Genomic DNA, 19,257 nt, shown 5'->3' with positions numbered 1-19,257 from the left:
GTGAGACAGAGATGGACAGAGAGACAGAGACGGACAGTGAGACAGAGACGGACAGTGAGACAGAGACGTACAGAGAGAAAGATACGGACAGTGAGACAGAGATGGACAGAGAGACAGAGACGGACAGAGAGAGAGAGACGGACAGAGAGACAGAGACGGACAGATAGACAGAGACGGACAGAGAGACAGAGACGGACAGATAGACAGAGACGGACAGAGAGACAGTGACGGACAGTGAGACAGAGACATACAGTGAGACAGAGACGGACAGAGAGACAGAGATGGACAGTGAGACAGAGATGGACAGTGAGACAGAGACGGACAGAGAGACAGAGACGGACAGTGAGACAGAGACGGACAGAGAGACAGAGACGGACAGTGAGACAGAGATGGACAGAGAGACAGAGACAGACAGTGAGACAGAGATGGACAGAGAGACAGAGACGGACAGTGAGACAGAGATGGACAGTGAGACAGAGACGTACAGAGAGAAAGATACGGACAGTGAGACAGAGACGGACAGAGAGAAAGAGATGGACAGAGAGAGAGAGACGGACAGAGAGACAGAGACGGACAGTGAGACAGAGACGGACAGAGAGACAGAGACGGACAGATAGACAGAGACGGACAGAGAGACAGAGACCTACAGAGAGAAAGATACGGACAGTGAGACAGAGACGGACAGAGAGACAGAGACGGACAGAGAGAGAGAGACGGACAGAGAGACAGAGATGGACAGAGAGACAGAGACGGAGAGTGAGACAGAGATGGACAGAGAGACAGAGATGGACAGTGAGACAGAGACGGACAGTGAGACAGAGACGTACAGAGAGAAAGATACGGACAGTGAGACAGAGACGGACAGAGAGACAGGGACGGACAGAGAGAGAGAGACGGACAGAGAGACAGAGACGGACAGTGATAAAGAGACGGACAGAGAGACAGAGACGGACAGATAGACAGAGACGGACAGAGAGACAGTGACGGACAGTGAGACAGAGACATACAGTGAGACAGAGACAGACAGAGAGACAGAGATGGACAGTGAGACAGAGATGGACAGTGAGACAGAGACGGACAGAGAGACAGAGATGGACAGTGAGACAGAGACGGTCAGAGAGACAGAGACGGACAGTGAGACAGAGATGGACAGAGAGACAGAGACAGACAGTGAGACAGAGATGGACAGAGAGACAGAGACGGACAGTGAGACAGAGACGGACAGAGAGACAGAGACGGACAGAGAGAGAGAGACGGACAGAGAGACAGAGACGGACAGAGAGACAGAGACGGACAGTGAGACAGAGATGGACAGAGAGACAGAGACGGACAGTGAGACAGAGACGGACAGTGAGACAGAGACGTACAGAGAGAAAGATACGGACAGTGAGACAGAGACGGACAGAGAGACAGAGACGGACAGAGAGAGAGAGACGGACAGAGAGACAGAGACGGACAGTGAGACAGAGACGGACAGAGAGACAGAGACGGACAGAGAGACAGTGACGGACAGAGAGACAGAGACGGACAGTGAGACAGAGACATACAGTGAGACAGAGACGGACAGAGAGACAGAGATGGACAGTGAGACAGAGATGGACAGTGAGACAGAGACGGACAGAGAGACAGAGACGGACAGTGAGACAGAGACGGACAGAGAGACAGAGACGGACAGTGAGACAGAGATGGACAGAGAGACAGAGACAGACAGTGAGACAGTGATGGACAGAGAGACAGAGACGGACAGTGAGACAGAGACGGACAGTGAGACAGAGACGTACAGAGAGAAAGATACGGACAGTGAGACAGAGACGGACAGAGAGACAGAGATGGACAGAGAGAGAGAGACGGACAGAGAGACAGAGACGGACAGTGAGACAGAGACGGACAGAGAGACAGAGACGGACAGATAGACAGAGCCGGCAGAGAGACAGAGACCTACAGAGAGAAAGATACGGACAGTGAGACAGAGACGGACAGAGAGACAGAGACGGACAGAGAGAGAGAGACGGACAGAGAGACAGAGATGGACAGAGAGACAGAGACGGACAGTGAGACAGAGATGGACAGAGAGACAGAGATGGACAGTGAGACAGAGACGGACAGTGAGACAGAGACGTACAGAGAGAAAGATACGGACAGTGAGACAGAGACGGACAGAGAGACAGGGACGGACAGAGAGAGAGAGACGGACAGAGAGACAGAGACGGACAGTGATACAGAAACGGACAGAGAGACAGAGACGGACAGATAGACAGAGACGGACAGAGAGACAGTGACGGACAGAGAGACAGAGACATACAGTGAGACAGAGACGGACAGGGAGACAGAGATGGACAGTGAGACAGAGATGGACAGTGAGACAGAGACGGACAGAGAGACAGAGACTGACAGTGAGACAGAGACGGACAGAGAGACAGAGACGGACAGTCAGACAGAGATGGACAGAGAGACAGAGACAGACAGTGAGACAGATAGGGAGACAGAGACGGAGAGAGATACAGAGAGGGTCAGAGACAGAGACAGACAGAGAGACAGAGATGGACAGAGAGACATGGATGGTTAGAGAGAGGGAGACAGACAGAGAGAGAGACAGAGATGGACAGAGAGACAGAGACGGACAGAGAGGGAGAGATGGACAAAGAGAGAGAGACAGACAAAGAGACAGAGACGGACAGAGAGAGAGACTGATAGGGAGACAGAGACAGACAGAGAGACAGAGATGAATAGGGAGACAGAGATGGAGAGAGAGAGACAGAGATGCACAGTGAGTCAGGCAGACAGAGATTGAGAGACAGACAGAGATTGAGAGACGGACAGAGATTGAGAGACAGAGAGACAGCGACAGCGAGACAGAGACGGACAGAGAGACAGAGACGGACCGAGAGAGAGAGAGATGGAGCGAGAGACAGAGACAGACAGAGAGAGAGAGATGGACAGAGAGAGAGACAGATAGGGAGACAGAGAGACAGAGACAGACAGAGAGACATGGAGGGTCAGAGAGAGGGAGACAGATAGAGAGAGCGACTGAGATGGACAGACAGACAGAGACAGACAGAGAGACAGAGACGGACAGAGAGACAGAAACGGACTGACAGAGAGACAGATAGGGAATCAGAGACAGACAGAGAGAGAGAGTCAGAGAGACAGAGATGGACAGAGAGACAGAGACTGATAGGGAGACAGAGACAGACAGGGAGACAGAGATGGACAGAGAGACAGAGACTGATAGGGAGACAGGGACAGACAGAGAGACAGAGATGGATAGAGATACAGAGTCGGAGAGAGAGAGACAGAGACAGACAGAGAGACAGAGACGGACAGAGAGAGAGACAGATAGGGAGACAGAGACGGACAGAGATACAGAGAGGGTCAGAGAGAGGGAGACGCACAGAGAGGGAGAGACGGACAGAGAGAGACAGACACACAGAGAGACAGAGACGGACAGAGAGACAGAGACGGACAGAGAGACAGAGACGGACAGTGAGACAGAGACGTACAGAGAGAAAGATACGGACAGTGAGACAGAGACGGACAGTGAGACAGAGATGGACAGAGAGACAGAGAAGGACAGAGAGACATGAGACAGACAGTGAGACTGAGACGGACAGAGGGACAGAGACGGACAGTGAGACAGAGATGGACAGAGAGACAGAGACGGACAGTGAGACAGAGACGGACAGTGAGACAGAGACGTACAGAGAGACAGAGATGGACAGAGAGAGAGAGACGGACAGAGAGACAGAGACGGACAGTGAGACAGAGACGGACAGAGAGACAGAGACGGACAGATAGACAGAGATGGACAGAGAGAGAGAGACGGACAGATAGACAGAGACGTACAGTGAGACAGAGACGGACAGAGAGACAGAGACGGATATTGAGACAGAGACAGACAGAGAGAAAGATACGGACAGTTAGACAGAGACGGACAGAGAGACAGAGACCGACAGAGAGACAGAGACGGACTGAGGGACAGAGACAGACTGAGAGACAGAGATGGACAGAGAGACAGAGACTGATAGGGAGACAGAGACAGACAGAGAGACAGAGACGGACAGAGAGACAGAGACGTACAGTGAGACAGAGACGGACAGAGAGAAAGATACGGACAGTTAGACAGAGACGGACAGTGAGACAGAGACGGACAGTGTGACAGAGACGGACAGTGAGACATAGACGGACAGAGAGACCGAGACGGACAGAGAGACCGAGACGGACAGAGAGACAGAGACAGACCAAGATTCAGAGGCGGACAGTGCGACAGAGACAGACAGAGAGGCAGAAACAGAGAGTGAGTCAGAGACAGACAGTAAGACAGAGACGGACAGTCAGACAGAGACAGACAGAGAGATAGAGATGTAAAGAGAGACAGAAATACAAAGATGGACGAGAGAGAGAGACAGACAAGAGAGGTAAAGGCGGAGAGAGAGACCGGGAAGGACAGTGAGATAGAGACAGAGCGAGAGACTGAGATGGACCGAGAGAGACAGAGACAGACAGTGAGACAGAGAAAGGCAGAGATACAGAGAGGGAGCAAGATGTAGAGACGGACAGAGAGACAGAGATGGACCGATAGAGACAGGGACGGACCGAGAGAAACAGAGATGGAGCAGGAGACAGAGACGGAGTAAGAGACAGAGATGGACCGAGAGAGACAGAGACGGACAGAGAGATATTGACGGACTGAGAGACAGAGATGAACTGAGAGAGACAGGGACGGACCGAGAGGCAGAGATGGACTGAGAGAGACATTGACGGACCGAGAGACAGAGATGGGCAGTGAGACAAAGACAGAGCGAGAGACAGAGATGGACCGAGAGAGACAGAGACAGACAGTGAGACAGAGAAAGACCAAGAGAGATAGACGGAGAGAGAGACAGTGTCCGACCAACAGACAGAGACAGACAGATAGACAGAGACGGACAGTGAGACATAGATGGACAGTGAGATAGAGACGGACAGAGAGACAGAGATGGACAGTGAGTCAGAGACGGACAGAGAGAAAGAGACGGATAGTGAGACAGAGACGGACAGTGAGACAGAGACGTACAGTGAGACAGAGACGGACAGAGAGAAAGATACGGACATTTAGACAGAGACGGACAGAGAGACAGAGACCGACAGAGAGACAGAGACGGACTGAGGGCCAGAGACAGACAGAGAGACAGAGATGGACAGAGAGACAGAGACTGATAGGGAGACAGAGACAGACAGAGAGACAGAGATGGATAGAGAGACAGAGACGGAGAGAGAGAGACAGAGATGCACAGTGAGTCAGGCAGACAGAGATTGAGAGACAGACAGAGATCGAGAGATGGACAGAGGGAGAGAGAGACAGACAGAGAGACAGAGACGGACAGAGAGAGATACAGATAGGGAGACAGAGACGGACAGAGATACAGAGAGGGTCAGAGAGAGGGAGACGGACAGAGAGAGACAGAGATGGACAGGGAGACAGAGGCGGAGAGAGTGAGACAGAGAGACAGACAGAGAGAAAGAGATGGAGCAAGAGACAGAGGCGGACAGAGAGACAGAGATGGACAGAGAGACAGAGACGGACCGAGAGAGACAGAGACGGACAGAGAGACAGAGATGGACCGATAGAGACAGGGACGGACCGAGAGAAACAGAGATGGAGCAAGAGACAGAGACGGAGTGAGAGACAGAGATGGACCGAGAGAGACAGAGACGGACAGAGAGACATTGACGGACTGAGAGACAGAGATGGACTGAGAGAGACAGGGACGGACCGAGAGGCAGAGATGGACTGAGAGAGACATTGACGGACCGAGAGACAGAGATGGACAGTGAGACAAAGACAGAGCGAGAGACAGAGATGGACCGAGAGAGACAGAGACAGACAGTGAGACAGAGAAAGACCAAGAGAGATAGACGGAGAGAGAGACAGTGTCCGAGCAAGAGACAGAGACAGACAGATAGACAGAGACGGACAGTGAGACATAGATGGACAGTGAGATAGAGACGGACAGAGAGAAAGATACGGACAGTTAGACAGAGACGGACAGTGAGACAGAGACCGACAGAGAGACAGAGACAGACAGAGAGACAGAGACAGACAGTGAGACAGAGACAGACAGTGAGACAGAGACAGACAGTGAGACATAGATGGACAGTGAGACAGAGACAGACAGTGAGACATAGATGGACAATGAGATAGAGACGGACAGAGAGAAAGATACGGACAGTTAGACAGAGACGGACAGTGAGACAGAGACGGACAGTGTGACAGAGACGGACAGTGAGACATAGACGGACAGAGAGACCGAGACGGACAGAGAGACCGAGACGGACAGAGAGACAGAGACAGACCAAGATTCAGAGGCGGACAGTGCGACAGAGACAGACAGAGAGGCAGAAACAGAGAGTGAGTCAGAGACAGACAGTAAGACAGAGACGGACAGTCAGACAGAGACAGACAGAGAGATAGAGATGTAAAGAGAGACAGAAATACAAAGATGGATGAGAGAGAGAGACAGACAAGAGAGGTAAAGGCGGAGAGAGAGACCGGGAAGGACAGTGAGATAGAGACAGAGCGAGAGACTGAGATGGACCGAGAGAGACAGAGACAGACAGTGAGACAGAGAAAGGCAGAGATACAGAGAGGGAGCAAGATGTAGAGACGGACAGAAAGACAGAGATGGACAGAGAGACAGAGACAGACCGAGAAACAGATGGACCGAGATGCAGAGACGGACAGACGGACAGAGAGACAGAGACGGACAGAGAGATAGAGGTGGAAAGAGAGACAGACATAAAAAGATGGACGAGAGAGAGAGACAGACAAGAGAGGTAAAGGCGGAGAGAGAGACAGGGAAGGACAGTGAGATAGAGACGGAGAGAGAGACAGAGATGGACCGAGAGAGACAGAGACAGACAGTGAGACAGAGACAGACAGAGATACAGGGATATAGGGACGGGAAGAGATACAGATAAAGACAGAGATACATAGATGGACGGAGAGAGGGAGATGGACAGAGAGAGAGAGAGAGCGACTGACAAAGAGAGAGAGATAGATGGGAGACAGACACGGACAGAGATACAGACGCGGACAGAGAGACAGAAATGGACAGAGAGATAGAGATGGAAAGAGAGACAGACATACAAAGATGGACGAGAGAGAGAGACAGACAAGAGAGGTAAAGGCGGAGATAGAGACAGGGAAGGACAGTGAGAGAGAGAAAGGCAGAGAGACAGACGCAGAGAGAGAGAAAGACGGAGAGAGAGAGAAAGAGATGGAGAGAGAGAGACAGAGGCAGACAGAGAGACAGAGATGGACAGAGAAATAGAGATGGACAGGGAGAGAGAGAGATGGACAGAGAGAGAGACGGACAGAGAGAGAGAGAGACAGACAGACAGGGAGAGAGAGACAAACAGAGAGAGAGAGACGGACAGAGAGAGAGAGATGGACAGAGAGAGAGACGGACAGAGAGAGAGAGAGACAGACAGACAGGGAGAGAGAGACAAACAGAGAGAGAGAGACGGACAGAGAGAGAGAGATGGACAGAGAGAGAGACGGACAGAGAGAGAGAGACAGACAGACAGACAGAGAGACAGACAGACAGACAGAGAGACAGACAGACAGAGAGACAGACAGACAGAGAGACGGACCGAGAGACAGAGACGGACAGAAAGTGAGAGACAGACAGAGAGATGAAGATATAGGGACGGGCAAGAGATACAGAGATGGACAGAGAGACAGAGACCCCTCCCCCCCTCCCGGTCTGGAGTCACGTGTAGGCCAGACAGGATTCCCCTCCCGGTCTGGAGTCACGTGTAGGCCAGACAGGATTCCCCTCCCGGTCTGGAGTCACGTGTAGGACAGACCGGGTTCCCCTCTGGCCTCCCACCCCATTGTCTACTCACCCCCAGGATACCCGACACCAGCGGGAACACAGAATTCCTCCCAGAGTGGGAGGGAGAGAGAGAGAGAGACAGTGAGAGCTGGGGAGGGAGAGAGAGAGAGAGACAGTGAGAGCTGGGGAGGGAGAGGGAGAGAGAGAGACAGTGAGAGCTGGGGAGGGAGAGGGAGAGAGAGACAGTGAGAGCTGGGGAGGGAGAGGGAGAGAGAGAGACAGTGAGAGCTGGGGAGGGAGAGAGAGAGAGACAGTGAGAGCTGGGGAGGGAGAGAGAGAGAGAGACAGTGAGAGCTGGGGAGGGAGAGGGAGAGAGAGAGACAGTGAGAGCTGGGGAGGGAGAGGGAGAGAGAGACAGTGAGAGCTGGGGAGGGAGAGGGAGAGAGAGAGACAGTGAGAGCTGGGGAGGGAGAGAGAGAGAGACAGTGAGAGCTGGGGAGGGAGAGGGAGAGAGAGAGACAGTGAGAGCTGGGGAGGGAGAGAGAGAGAGACAGTGAGAGCTGGGGAGGGAGAGGGAGAGAGAGAGACAGTGAGAGCTGGGGAGGGAGAGGGAGAGAGAGACAGTGAGAGCTGGGGAGGGAGAGGGAGAGAGAGAGACAGTGAGAGCTGGGGAGGGAGAGAGAGAGAGACAGTGAGAGCTGGGGAGGGAGAGAGAGAGAGAGACAGTGAGAGCTGGGGAGGGAGAGGGAGAGAGAGAGACAGTGAGAGCTGGGGAGGGAGAGGGAGAGAGAGACAGTGAGAGCTGGGGAGGGAGAGGGAGAGAGAGAGACAGTGAGAGCTGGGGAGGGAGAGAGAGAGAGACAGTGAGAGCTGGGGAGGGAGAGGGAGAGAGAGAGACAGTGAGAGCTGGGGAGGGAGAGAGAGAGAGACAGTGAGAGCTGGGGAGGGAGAGAGAGAGAGAGACAGTGAGAGCTGGGGAGGGAGAGAGAGAGAGAGACAGTGAGAGCTGGGGAGGGAGAGAGAGAGAGAGACAGTGAGAGCTGGGGAGGGAGAGAGAGAGAGAGACAGTGAGAGCTGGGGAGGGAGAGAGAGAGAGAGACAGTGAGAGCTGGGGAGGGAGAGAGAGAGAGAGAGACAGTGAGAGCTGGGGAGGGAGAGAGAGAGAGACAGTGAGAGCTGGGGAGGGAGAGAAAGAGAGAGAGACAGTGTGAGCTGGGGAGGGAGAGGGAGAGAGAGAGACAGTGAGAGCTGGGGAGGGAGAGAAAGAGAGAGAGACAGTGAGAGCTGCGGAGGGAGAGAAAGAGAGAGAGACAGTGAGAGCTGGGGAGGGAGAGAGAGAGACAGTGTGAGCTGGGGAGGGAGAGGGAGAGAGAGAGACAGTGAGAGCTGGGGAGGGAGAGAAAGAGAGAGAGACAGTGAGAGCTGCGGAGGGAGAGGTGGAGAGAGAGACAGTGAGAGCTGGGGAGGGAGAGGTGGAGAGAGAGACAGTGAGAGCTGGGGAGGGAGAGAGAGAGAGAGAGACAGTGAGAGCTGGGGAGGGAGAGGGAGAGAGAGAGACAGTGAGAGCTGGGGAGGGAGAGAAAGAGAGAGAGACAGTGAGAGCTGCGGAGGGAGAGGTGGAGAGAGAGACAGTGAGAGCTGGGGAGGGAGAGGTGGAGAGAGAGACAGTGAGAGCTGGGGAGGGAGAGAAAGAGAGAGAGACAGTGAGAGCTGGGGAGGGAGAGAAAGAGAGAGAGACAGTGAGAGCTGGGGAGGGAGAGAAAGAGAGAGAGACAGTGAGAGCTGGGGAGGGAGAGGTGGAGAGAGAGACAGTGAGAGCTGGGGAGGGAGAGAAAGAGAGAGAGACAGTGAGAGCTGCGGAGGGAGAGGTGGAGAGAGAGACAGTGAGAGCTGGGGAGGGAGAGAAAGAGAGAGAGACAGTGAGAGCTGCGGAGGGAGAGGTGGAGAGAGAGACAGTGAGAGCTGGGGAGGGAGAGGGAGAGAGAGACAGTGAGAGCTGGGGAGGGAGAGGGAGAGAGAGAGACAGTGAGAGCTGGGGAGGGAGAGAGAGAGAGACAGTGAGAGCTGGGGAGGGAGAGGGAGAGAGAGAGACAGTGAGAGCTGGGGAGGGAGAGAGAGAGAGACAGTGAGAGCTGGGGAGGGAGAGAAAGAGAGAGAGACAGTGAGAGCTGGGGAGGGAGAGAAAGAGAGAGAGACAGTGAGAGCTGCGGAGGGAGAGGTGGAGAGAGAGACAGTGAGAGCTGGGGAGGGAGAGAAAGAGAGAGAGACAGTGAGAGCTGCGGAGGGAGAGGTGGAGAGAGAGACAGTGAGAGCTGGGGAGGGAGAGAAAGAGAGAGAGACAGTGAGAGCTGGGGAGGGAGAGAAAGAGAGAGAGACAGTGAGAGCTGGGGAGGGAGAGAAAGAGAGAGAGACAGTGAGAGCTGCGGAGGGAGAGGTGGAGAGAGAGACAGTGAGAGCTGGGGAGGAAGAGGTGGAGAGAGAGACAGTGAGAGCTGGGGAGGGAGAGAAAGAGAGAGAGACAGTGAGAGCTGCGGAGGGAGAGGTGGAGAGAGAGACAGTGAGAGCTGGGGAGGGAGAGGTGGAGAGAGAGACAGTGAGAGCTGCGGAGGGAGAGGTGGAGAGAGAGAGACAGTGAGAGCTGCGGAGGGAGAGGTGGAGAGAGACAGTGAGAGCTGGGGAGGGAGAGGTGGAGAGAGAGACAGTGAGAGCTGCGGAGGGAGAGGTGGAGAGAGAGGTGTTAGAGAGGGAGATGGTCAGAACCACAGAGGGACTGGGACAAGCTCTTGTTATTTCTTTCTGCATCGTTCCTCTCCAACAGATCCTCCAACAGCTGAGCCACGTTATGAGGATGTCCGTCAGAGGCTGGGCCGATCGGTCACTCTGAGTTGCAAACTGGTCAGCGGGAATCCCCTCAGAGTCACCTCTGCGGTCTGGACATTCAGTGGAATTCCCGTAGAAACCTCTCCCACTGAAGCACAGCTAATCTCCGAGTGGAAGATCGACAGGCTCTCTGCCAAGAAGTACGGTCTATACCGATGTACCCTGTCCAACGAGGTGGCCTCAGACTCATGCCTCTTCAACCTGACCGGTGAGTGAGCGAGGGAACATCGATTCATCGGTACTGTGGGGGGGCATTCCCGGGAAGCAGTCACTCCTCGACAGTCAGGAGCGGTCACTCCCGGATAGTACAGAGGGGTCACTCCCGAGTGTTACTGAGGGGTCACTCCCGGATATTACTGAGCGGTCACTCCCGGATAGTACAGAGGGGTCACTCCCGAGTGTTACTGAGGGGTCACTCCCGGATATTACTGAGCGGTCACTCCCGGATAGTACAGAGGGGTCACTCCCGGATATTACAGAGGGGTCACTCCCGGATAGTACTGAGGGGTCACTCCCGGATATTACTGAGGGGTCACTCCCGAGTGTTACTGAGCGGTCACTCCCGGATATTACAGAGGGGTCACTCCCGGATAGTACTGAGGGGTCACTCCCGGATATTACTGAGGGGTCACTCCCGAGTGTTACTGAGCGGTCACTCCCGGATATTACTGAGGGGTCACTCCCGGATATTACAGAGGGGTCACTCCCGGATAGTACTGAGGGGTCACTCCCGGATTTTACAGAGGGGTCACTCCCGGATAGTACTGAGGGGTCACTCCCGGATATTACTGAGGGGTCACTCCCGGATATTACAGAGGGGTCACTCCCGGATATTACAGAGGGGTCACTCCCGGATATTACAGAGGGGTCACTCCTGGATATTACAGTGGTGTCACTCCCGGATAGTACAGAGGGGTCACTCCCGGATAGTACAGAGGGGTCACTCCTGGATATTACTGAGGGGTCACTCCTGGATATTACAGAGTGGTCACTCCCGGATATTACAGAGGGGTCACTCCTGGATATCTCCACCTATCACTGCTTGCTTGTCCCAACATCCTCCCACCCTGCTCCCCCCCCGACCCCCGTTAAACCAGTTTATATTTCACGTTTTCCTATTTTTGCTTAGTTCTGTTGAAGGGTCACGAGGACCTGGAACGTTAACTGTGCTCTCCTCCGCTGATCCTGCCGGACCCGCTGAGCTTTTCCAGCTATTTCTGTTGCTGTTTTTGTTGGGAGTTCTCTGACTGATGTGGTTCCCGACTCTGTTCACACAGCTCGAGCCTATGAGCCGGAATTTTATTACGATACTCCGAGCCCAGTGAGGATCCAGAAAAGCAATCTTTACATGTACATCCTGCAGTGGACCCAGAAACTCCCAAACAGTGTCGGAGACGTGGTGAAATATAAACTGGAGATACAGCAAGAGGTGAGCTTCATTCCCAGAGGATACTCTGGCACCATGGAGGGGGGCGCTGGTTCACTGGGATCGGGTTCACTGGGATCGGATTCACTGGGAGCTGGTTCACTGGGATCCAGGACACTGGGATCGGGTTCACTGGGAGCTGGTTCACTGGGACCGGGTTCACTGGGAGCTGGTTCACTGGGAGCTGGTTCACTGGGATCGGGTTTACTGGGATCGGATTCACTGGGATTGGCTTCACTGGGATCGGGGACGTTAGGATCGGGTTCACTGGGATCGGGTTCACTGGGAGCTGGTTCACTGGGACCGGGTTCACTGGGATTGCGTTCACTGGGAGCTGGTTCACTGGGATCGGGGACACTGGGATCGGGTTCACTGGGAACTGGTTCACTGGGATCGGGGACGCTGGGATCGGGGACGCTGGGATCGGGGACGCTGGGATCGGGTTCACTGGGAGCTGGTTCACTGGGATCGGGTTCACTGGGATAGGGTTCACTGGGATCGGGGACACTGGGATCGGGGACGCTGGGATCGGGTTCACTGGGATCGGGGACGCTGGGATCGGGTTCACTGGGATCGGGAACGCTGGGATCGGGTTCACTGGCATCGGGTTCACTGGGATCGGATACACTGGGATCAGGAACGTTGGGATCGGGGACACTGGGATCGGGGACGCCGGGATCGGGTTCACTGGGATCGGGTTCACTGGGAGCTGGTTCACTGGGATCGGGGACGCTGGGATAGGGTTCACTGGGATCGGGGACACTGGGATCGGGGACACTGGGATCGGGTTCACTGGGAGCTGGTTCACTGGGATCAGGTTCACTGGGAGCTGGTTCACTGGGATCAGGTTCACTGGGATCGGGTACACTGGGAGCTGGTTCACTGGGATCAGGGACGCTGGGATAGGGTTCACTGGGATCGGGGACACTGGGATCGGGGACGCTGGGTTTGGGTTCGCTGGGATCGGGTTCACTGGGATCGGGGACGCTGGGAGCGGGTTCACTGGGTTCAGGGACGCCGGAATCGGGTTCACTGGGATCGGGAACATTGGGATCGGGTTCACTGGGATCGGGTTCACTGGGATTGGGTTCACTGGGATCGGGTTCACTTGGATCGGGGATGCTGGGATGGGGTTCAGTGGGATCGGGGACGCTGGGATCGGTTTCACTGGGATCGGGATCACTGGGATCGGGTTCACTGGAATCGGGTTCATGGATCGGGAATGCTGGGATCGGGTTCACTGGGATTTGGTTCACTGGAATCGGGGACGCTGGGATCGGGTTCACTGGGATCGGGGACACTGGGATCGGGGACGCTGGGATCGGGTCACTGGGATCAGGTTCACTGGGATCGGGGACGCTGGGATCGGGGACGCTGGGATCGGCTTCACTAGGATCAGGGATGCCGGGATCGGGAACGTTGGGATCGGGTTCACTGGGATCGGGTTCACTGGGATTGGGTTCACTGGGATCGGGTTCACTTGGATCGGGGATGCTGGGATGGGGTTCAGTGGGATCGGGGACGCTGGGATCGGGTTCACTGGGATCGGGATCACTGGGATCGGGTTCACTGGAATCGGGTTCATGGATCGGGAATGCTGGGATCGGGTTCACTGGGATTGGGTTCACTGGAATCGGGTTCACTGGGATCGGGGACGCTGGGATCGGGTTCACTGGGATAGGGGACGCCGGGATGGGGTTCACTGGGATCGAGTTCACTGGGATCGGGAACACTGGGATCGGGTTCACCGGGATCGGGTTCACCATGATCGGGTTCACTGGGATCAGGGACGCCGGGATCGGGTTCACTGGGATCGGGGACACTGGGATCGGGTTCACTGGGATCGGGGACACTGGGATCGGGTTCAATGGGATCGGGTTCACTGGGATCGGGGACACTGGGATTGGGGACGCTGGGATCGGGTTCACTGGGATCAGGGACGCTGGGATCGGGGACGCTGGGCTGGGGTTCACTGGGATCGGGTTCACTGGGATCGGGTTCACCGGGATCGGGTTCACTGGGATCGGGGACGCTGGGATCGGGTTCACTGGGAGCTTGTTCACTGGGATCGGGTTCACTGGGATCAGGGACGCTGGGATCAGGTTCACTGGGATCGGGAACGCTGGAATTGGGTTCACCGGGATCAGGGACACCGGGATCGGGTTCACTGTGATCGGGGACGCTGGGATCGTTTTCACTGGGATCGGGGACGCTGGGATTGGGTTCACTGAGATCGGGAACGCTGGGATTTGGTTCACCGGGATTGGGTTCACTGGGATCGGGTTCACTGGGATTGGGTTCACCGGGATCGGGTTCGCTGGGATCGGGTTCACTGGAATCGGGGACACTGGGATTGGGTTAACTGGGATCGGATTCACTGAGACTGGGTTCACTAGGATCGGGTTCACTGGGATCTTGTTCACTGGGATCGGGGCGCTGGGATCGGGTTCACTGGGATCTGGTTCACTGGGATCGGGGACGCTGGGATCGGGTTCACTGGGATCGGGTTCACTGGGATCGGGTTCACTGGGATCAGATTCACTGGGATCGGGGACACTGGGATCGGGGACACTGGGATCGGGGACACTGGGATCGGGTTCACTGGGATCGGGTTCACTGGGATCGGGTTCACTGGGATCGGGTTCAGTGGGATCGGTGACTCTGGGATCGGGTTCACTGGAATCGGGTTCATGGATCGGGAATGCTGGGATCGGGTTCACTGAGATTGGGTTCACTGGGATCGGATTCACTGAGACTGGGTTCACTGGGATCGGGTTCACTGGGATCTTGTTCACTGGGATCGGGGCGCTGGGATCGGGTTCACTGGGATCTGGTTCACTGGGATCGGGGACGCTGGGATCGGGTTCACTGGGATCGGGTTCACTGGGATCGGGTTCACTGGGATCGGATTCACTGGGATCGGGGACACTGGGATCGGGGACACTGGGATCGGGGACACTGGGATCGCGTTCACTGGGATCGGGTTCACTGGGATCGGGTTCAGTGGGATCGGTGACTCTGGGATCGGGTTCACTGGAATCGGGTTCATGGATCGGGAATGCTGGGATCGGGTTCACTGGGATTGGGTTCACTGGAATCGGGGACGCTGGGATCGGGTTCACTGGGATCGGGGACACTGGGATCGGGGACGCTGGGATCGGGTCACTGGGATCAGGTTCACTGGGATCGGGGACGCTGGGATCTGGGACGCTGGGATCGGCTTCACTGGGATCAGGGACGCCGGGATCGGGTTCACTGGGATCGGGAACGTTGGGATCGGGTTCACTGGGATCGGGTTCACTGGGATTGGGTTCACTGGGATCGGGTTCACTTGGATCGGGGATGCTGGGATGGGGTTCAGTGGGATCGGGGATGCTGGGATCGGGTTCACTGGGATCGGGTTCACTGGGATCGGGGACGCTGGGATCGGGTTCACTGGGAGCTTGTTCACTGGGATCAGGTTCACTGGGATCAGGGACGCTGGGATCAGGTTCACTGGGATCGGGAACGCTGGAATTGGGTTCACCGGGATCGGGGACACCGGGATCGGGTTCACTGTGATCGGGGACGCTGGGATCGTTTTCACTGGGATCGGGTTCACTGGGATTGGGTTCACTGAGATCGGGAACGCTGGGATTTGGTTCACCGGGATCGGGTTCACTGGGATCGGGTTCACTGGGATTGGGTTCACCGGGATCGGGTTCGCTGGGATCGGGTTCACTGGAATCGGGGACACTGGGATTGGGTTCACTGGGATCGTATTCACTGAGACTGGGTTCACTGGGATCGGGTTCACTGGGATCTTGTTCACTGGGATCGGGGCGCTGGGATCGGGTTCACTGGGATCTGGTTCACTGGGATCGGGGACGCTGGGATCGGGTTCACTGGGATCGGGTTCACTGGGATCGGGTTCACTGGGATCGGATTCACTGGGATCGGGGACACTGGGATCGGGGACACTGGGATCGGGTTCACTGGGATCGCGTTCACTGGGATCGGGTTCAGTGGGATCGGTGACTCTGGGTTCGGGTTCACTGGGATCGGGAACGCTGGGATCAGGTTCACTGGGATCGGGAATGCTGGGAGCGGGTTCACTGGGATCGGGGACGCTGGGATCGGGTTCACTGGGGTTGGGTTCACTGGGATCGGGCTCACTGGGATCGGGTTCACCGGGATCGGGTTAACTGGGATCGTGGACGCTGGGATCGGGGACGCTGGGATCGAGTTCACTGGGATCGGGAACGCTGTGATTGGGTTCACTGGGATTGGGTTCACTGGGATCTTGTTCACTGGGATCGGGGACACTGGGATCGGGTTCACTGGGATCGGTTTCACTGGGATCGGGTTCACTGGGATCGGGGACGCCGGGATCGGGTTCACTGGGATCGGGGATGCCGGGATCGGGTTCACTGGGATCGGGGACACTGGGATCGGGGACGCTGGGATCGGGTTCACTGGGATCGGGGACGCTGGGATGGGGTTCACTGGGATCGGGGACGCTGGGATGGGGTTCACTGGGATCGGGGATGCTGGGATTGGGTTCACTGGGATCGGGGATGCTGGGATCGGGGACGCTGGGAATGGGGACGCTAGCAACGGGGACACTGGGATCGGGGACGCTGGGCTGGGGTTCACTGGGATCGGGGACGCTGGGAGCTGGTTCACTGGGATCGGGGATGCTGGGATCGGGGACGCTGGGATCGGGGACGCTGGGATCGGGTTCACTAGGATCGGGGACGCTGGGATCGGGGATGCTGGGATCGGGTTCACTGGGATTGGGGACGGTTGGATCGGGTTCACTGGGATCGGGGACGCTGGGATCGGGTTCACTGGGATCGGGGACGCTGGGATCGGGTTCACTGGGATCGGGGACGCTGAGATCGGGTTCACTGTGATTGGGGATGCTGGGATCGGGTTCACTGGGACCGGGGACGCTGGGATCGGCTTCTCTGGGATCGGGTTCACTGGGATCGGATACACTGGGATCAGGAACGTTGGGATCGGGGACACTGGGATCGGGGACGCCGGGATCGGGTTCACTGGGATCGGGTTCACTGGGAGCTGGTTCACTGGGATCGGGGACGCTGGGATAGGGTTCACTGGGATCGGGGACACTGGGATCGGGGACACTGGGATCGGGTTCACTGGGAGCTGGTTCACTGGGATCAGGTTCACTGGGAGCTGGTTCACTGGGATCAGGTTCACTGGGATCGGGTACACTGGGAGCTGGTTCACTGGGATCAGGGACGCTGGGATAGGGTTCACTGGGATCGGGGACACTGGGATCGGGGACGCTGGGTTTGGGTTCGCTGGGATCGGGTTCACTGGGATCGGGGACGCTGGGAGCGGGTTCACTGGGTTCAGGGACGCCGGAATCGGGTTCACTGGGATCGGGAACATTGGGATCGGGTTCACTGGGATCGGGTTCACTGGGATTGGGTTCACTGGGATCGGGTTCACTTGGATCGGGGATGCTGGGATGGGGTTCAGTGGGATCGGGGACGCTGGGATCGGTTTCACTGGGATCGGGATCACTGGGATCGGGTTCACTGGAATCGGGTTCATGGATCGGGAATGCTGGGATCGGGTTCACTGGGATTGGGTTCACTGGAATCGGGGACGCTGGGATCGGGTTCACTGGGATCGGGGACACTGGGATCGGGGACGCTGGGATCGGGTCACTGGGATCAGGTTCACTGGGATCGGGGACGCTGGGATCGGGGACGCTGGGATCGGCTTCACTAGGATCAGGGATGCCGGGATCGGGAACGTTGGGATCGGGTTCACTGGGATCGGGTTCACTGGGATTGGGTTCACTGGGATCGGGTTCACTTGGATCGGGGATGCTGGGATGGGGTTCAGTGGGATCGGGGACGCTGGGATCGGGTTCACTGGGATCGGGATCACTGGGATCGGGTTCACTGGAATCGGGTTCATGGATCGGGAATGCTGGGATCGGGTTCACTGGGATTGGGTTCACTGGAATCGGGTTCACTGGGATCGGGGACGCTGGGATCGGGTTCACTGGGATAGGGGACGCCGGGATGGGGTTCACTGGGATCGAGTTCACTGGGATCGGGAACACTGGGATCGGGTTCACCGGGATCGGGTTCACCATGATCGGGTTCACTGGGATCAGGGACGCCGGGATCGGGTTCACTGGGATCGGGCACACTGGGATCGGGTTCACTGGGATCGGGGACACTGGGATCGGGTTCAATGGGATCGGGTTCACTGGGATCGGGGACACTGGGATTGGGGACGCTGGGATCGGGTTCACTGGGATCAGGGACGCTGGGATCGGGGACGCTGGGCTGGGGTTCACTGGGATCGGGTTCACTGGGATCGGGTTCACCGGGATCGGGTTCACTGGGATCGGGGACGCTGGGATCGGGTTCACTGGGAGCTTGTTCACTGGGATCGGGTTCACTGGGATCAGGGACGCTGGGATCAGGTTCACTGGGATCGGGAACGCTGGAATTGGGTTCACCGGGATCAGGGACACCGGGATCGGGTTCACTGTGATCGGGGACGCTGGGATCGTTTTCACTGGGATCGGGGACGCTGGGATTGGGTTCACTGAGATCGGGAACGCTGGGATTTGGTTCACCGGGATTGGGTTCACTGGGATCGGGTTCACTGGGATTGGGTTCACCGGGATCGGGTTCGCTGGGATCGGGTTCACTGGAATCGGGGACACTGGGATTGGGTTAACTGGGATCGGATTCACTGAGACTGGGTTCACTAGGATCGGGTTCACTGGGATCTTGTTCACTGGGATCGGGGCGCTGGGATCGGGTTCACTGGGATCTGGTTCACTGGGATCGGGGACGCTGGGATCGGGTTCACTGGGATCGGGTTCACTGGGATCGGGTTCACTGGGATCAGATTCACTGGGATCGGGGACACTGGGATCGGGGACACTGGGATCGGGGACACTGGGATCGGGTTCACTGGGATCGGGTTCACTGGGATCGGGTTCACTGGGATCGGGTTCAGTGGGATCGGTGACTCTGGGATCGGGTTCACTGGAATCGGGTTCATGGATCGGGAATGCTGGGATCGGGTTCACTGAGATTGGGTTCACTGGGATCGGATTCACTGAGACTGGGTTCACTGGGATCGGGTTCACTG

General features: G+C 56.6%; 1 protein-coding gene across 1 annotated transcript in view; it reads left to right on the top strand.

The window, feature by feature from the left end:
- Positions 1-12,379, top strand: part of LOC144676457 (MAM domain-containing glycosylphosphatidylinositol anchor protein 1-like) — a gene marked incomplete at its 5' end in the record, with an annotated part of 48,901 nt that extends 36,522 nt beyond the window's left edge. Inside the window, 3 exons of the mRNA XM_078536872.1 lie at positions 10,636-10,905; positions 11,975-12,126; positions 12,218-12,379. Coding sequence (XP_078392998.1) covers positions 10,636-10,905; positions 11,975-12,126; positions 12,218-12,379 — 584 coding nt within the window. The remainder of the gene's footprint in view (positions 1-10,635; positions 10,906-11,974; positions 12,127-12,217) is intronic.
- Between the last annotated feature and the right edge of the window lie 6,878 nt (positions 12,380-19,257).

The sequence above is a fragment of the Cetorhinus maximus genome, unplaced genomic scaffold, assembly GCF_964194155.1.
Source record: "Cetorhinus maximus unplaced genomic scaffold, sCetMax3.hap1.1 HAP1_SCAFFOLD_1619, whole genome shotgun sequence".
NCBI classification, from domain to species: domain Eukaryota; kingdom Metazoa; phylum Chordata; class Chondrichthyes; order Lamniformes; family Cetorhinidae; genus Cetorhinus; species Cetorhinus maximus.
This window is presented reverse-complemented; position numbering and strand designations above follow the sequence as displayed.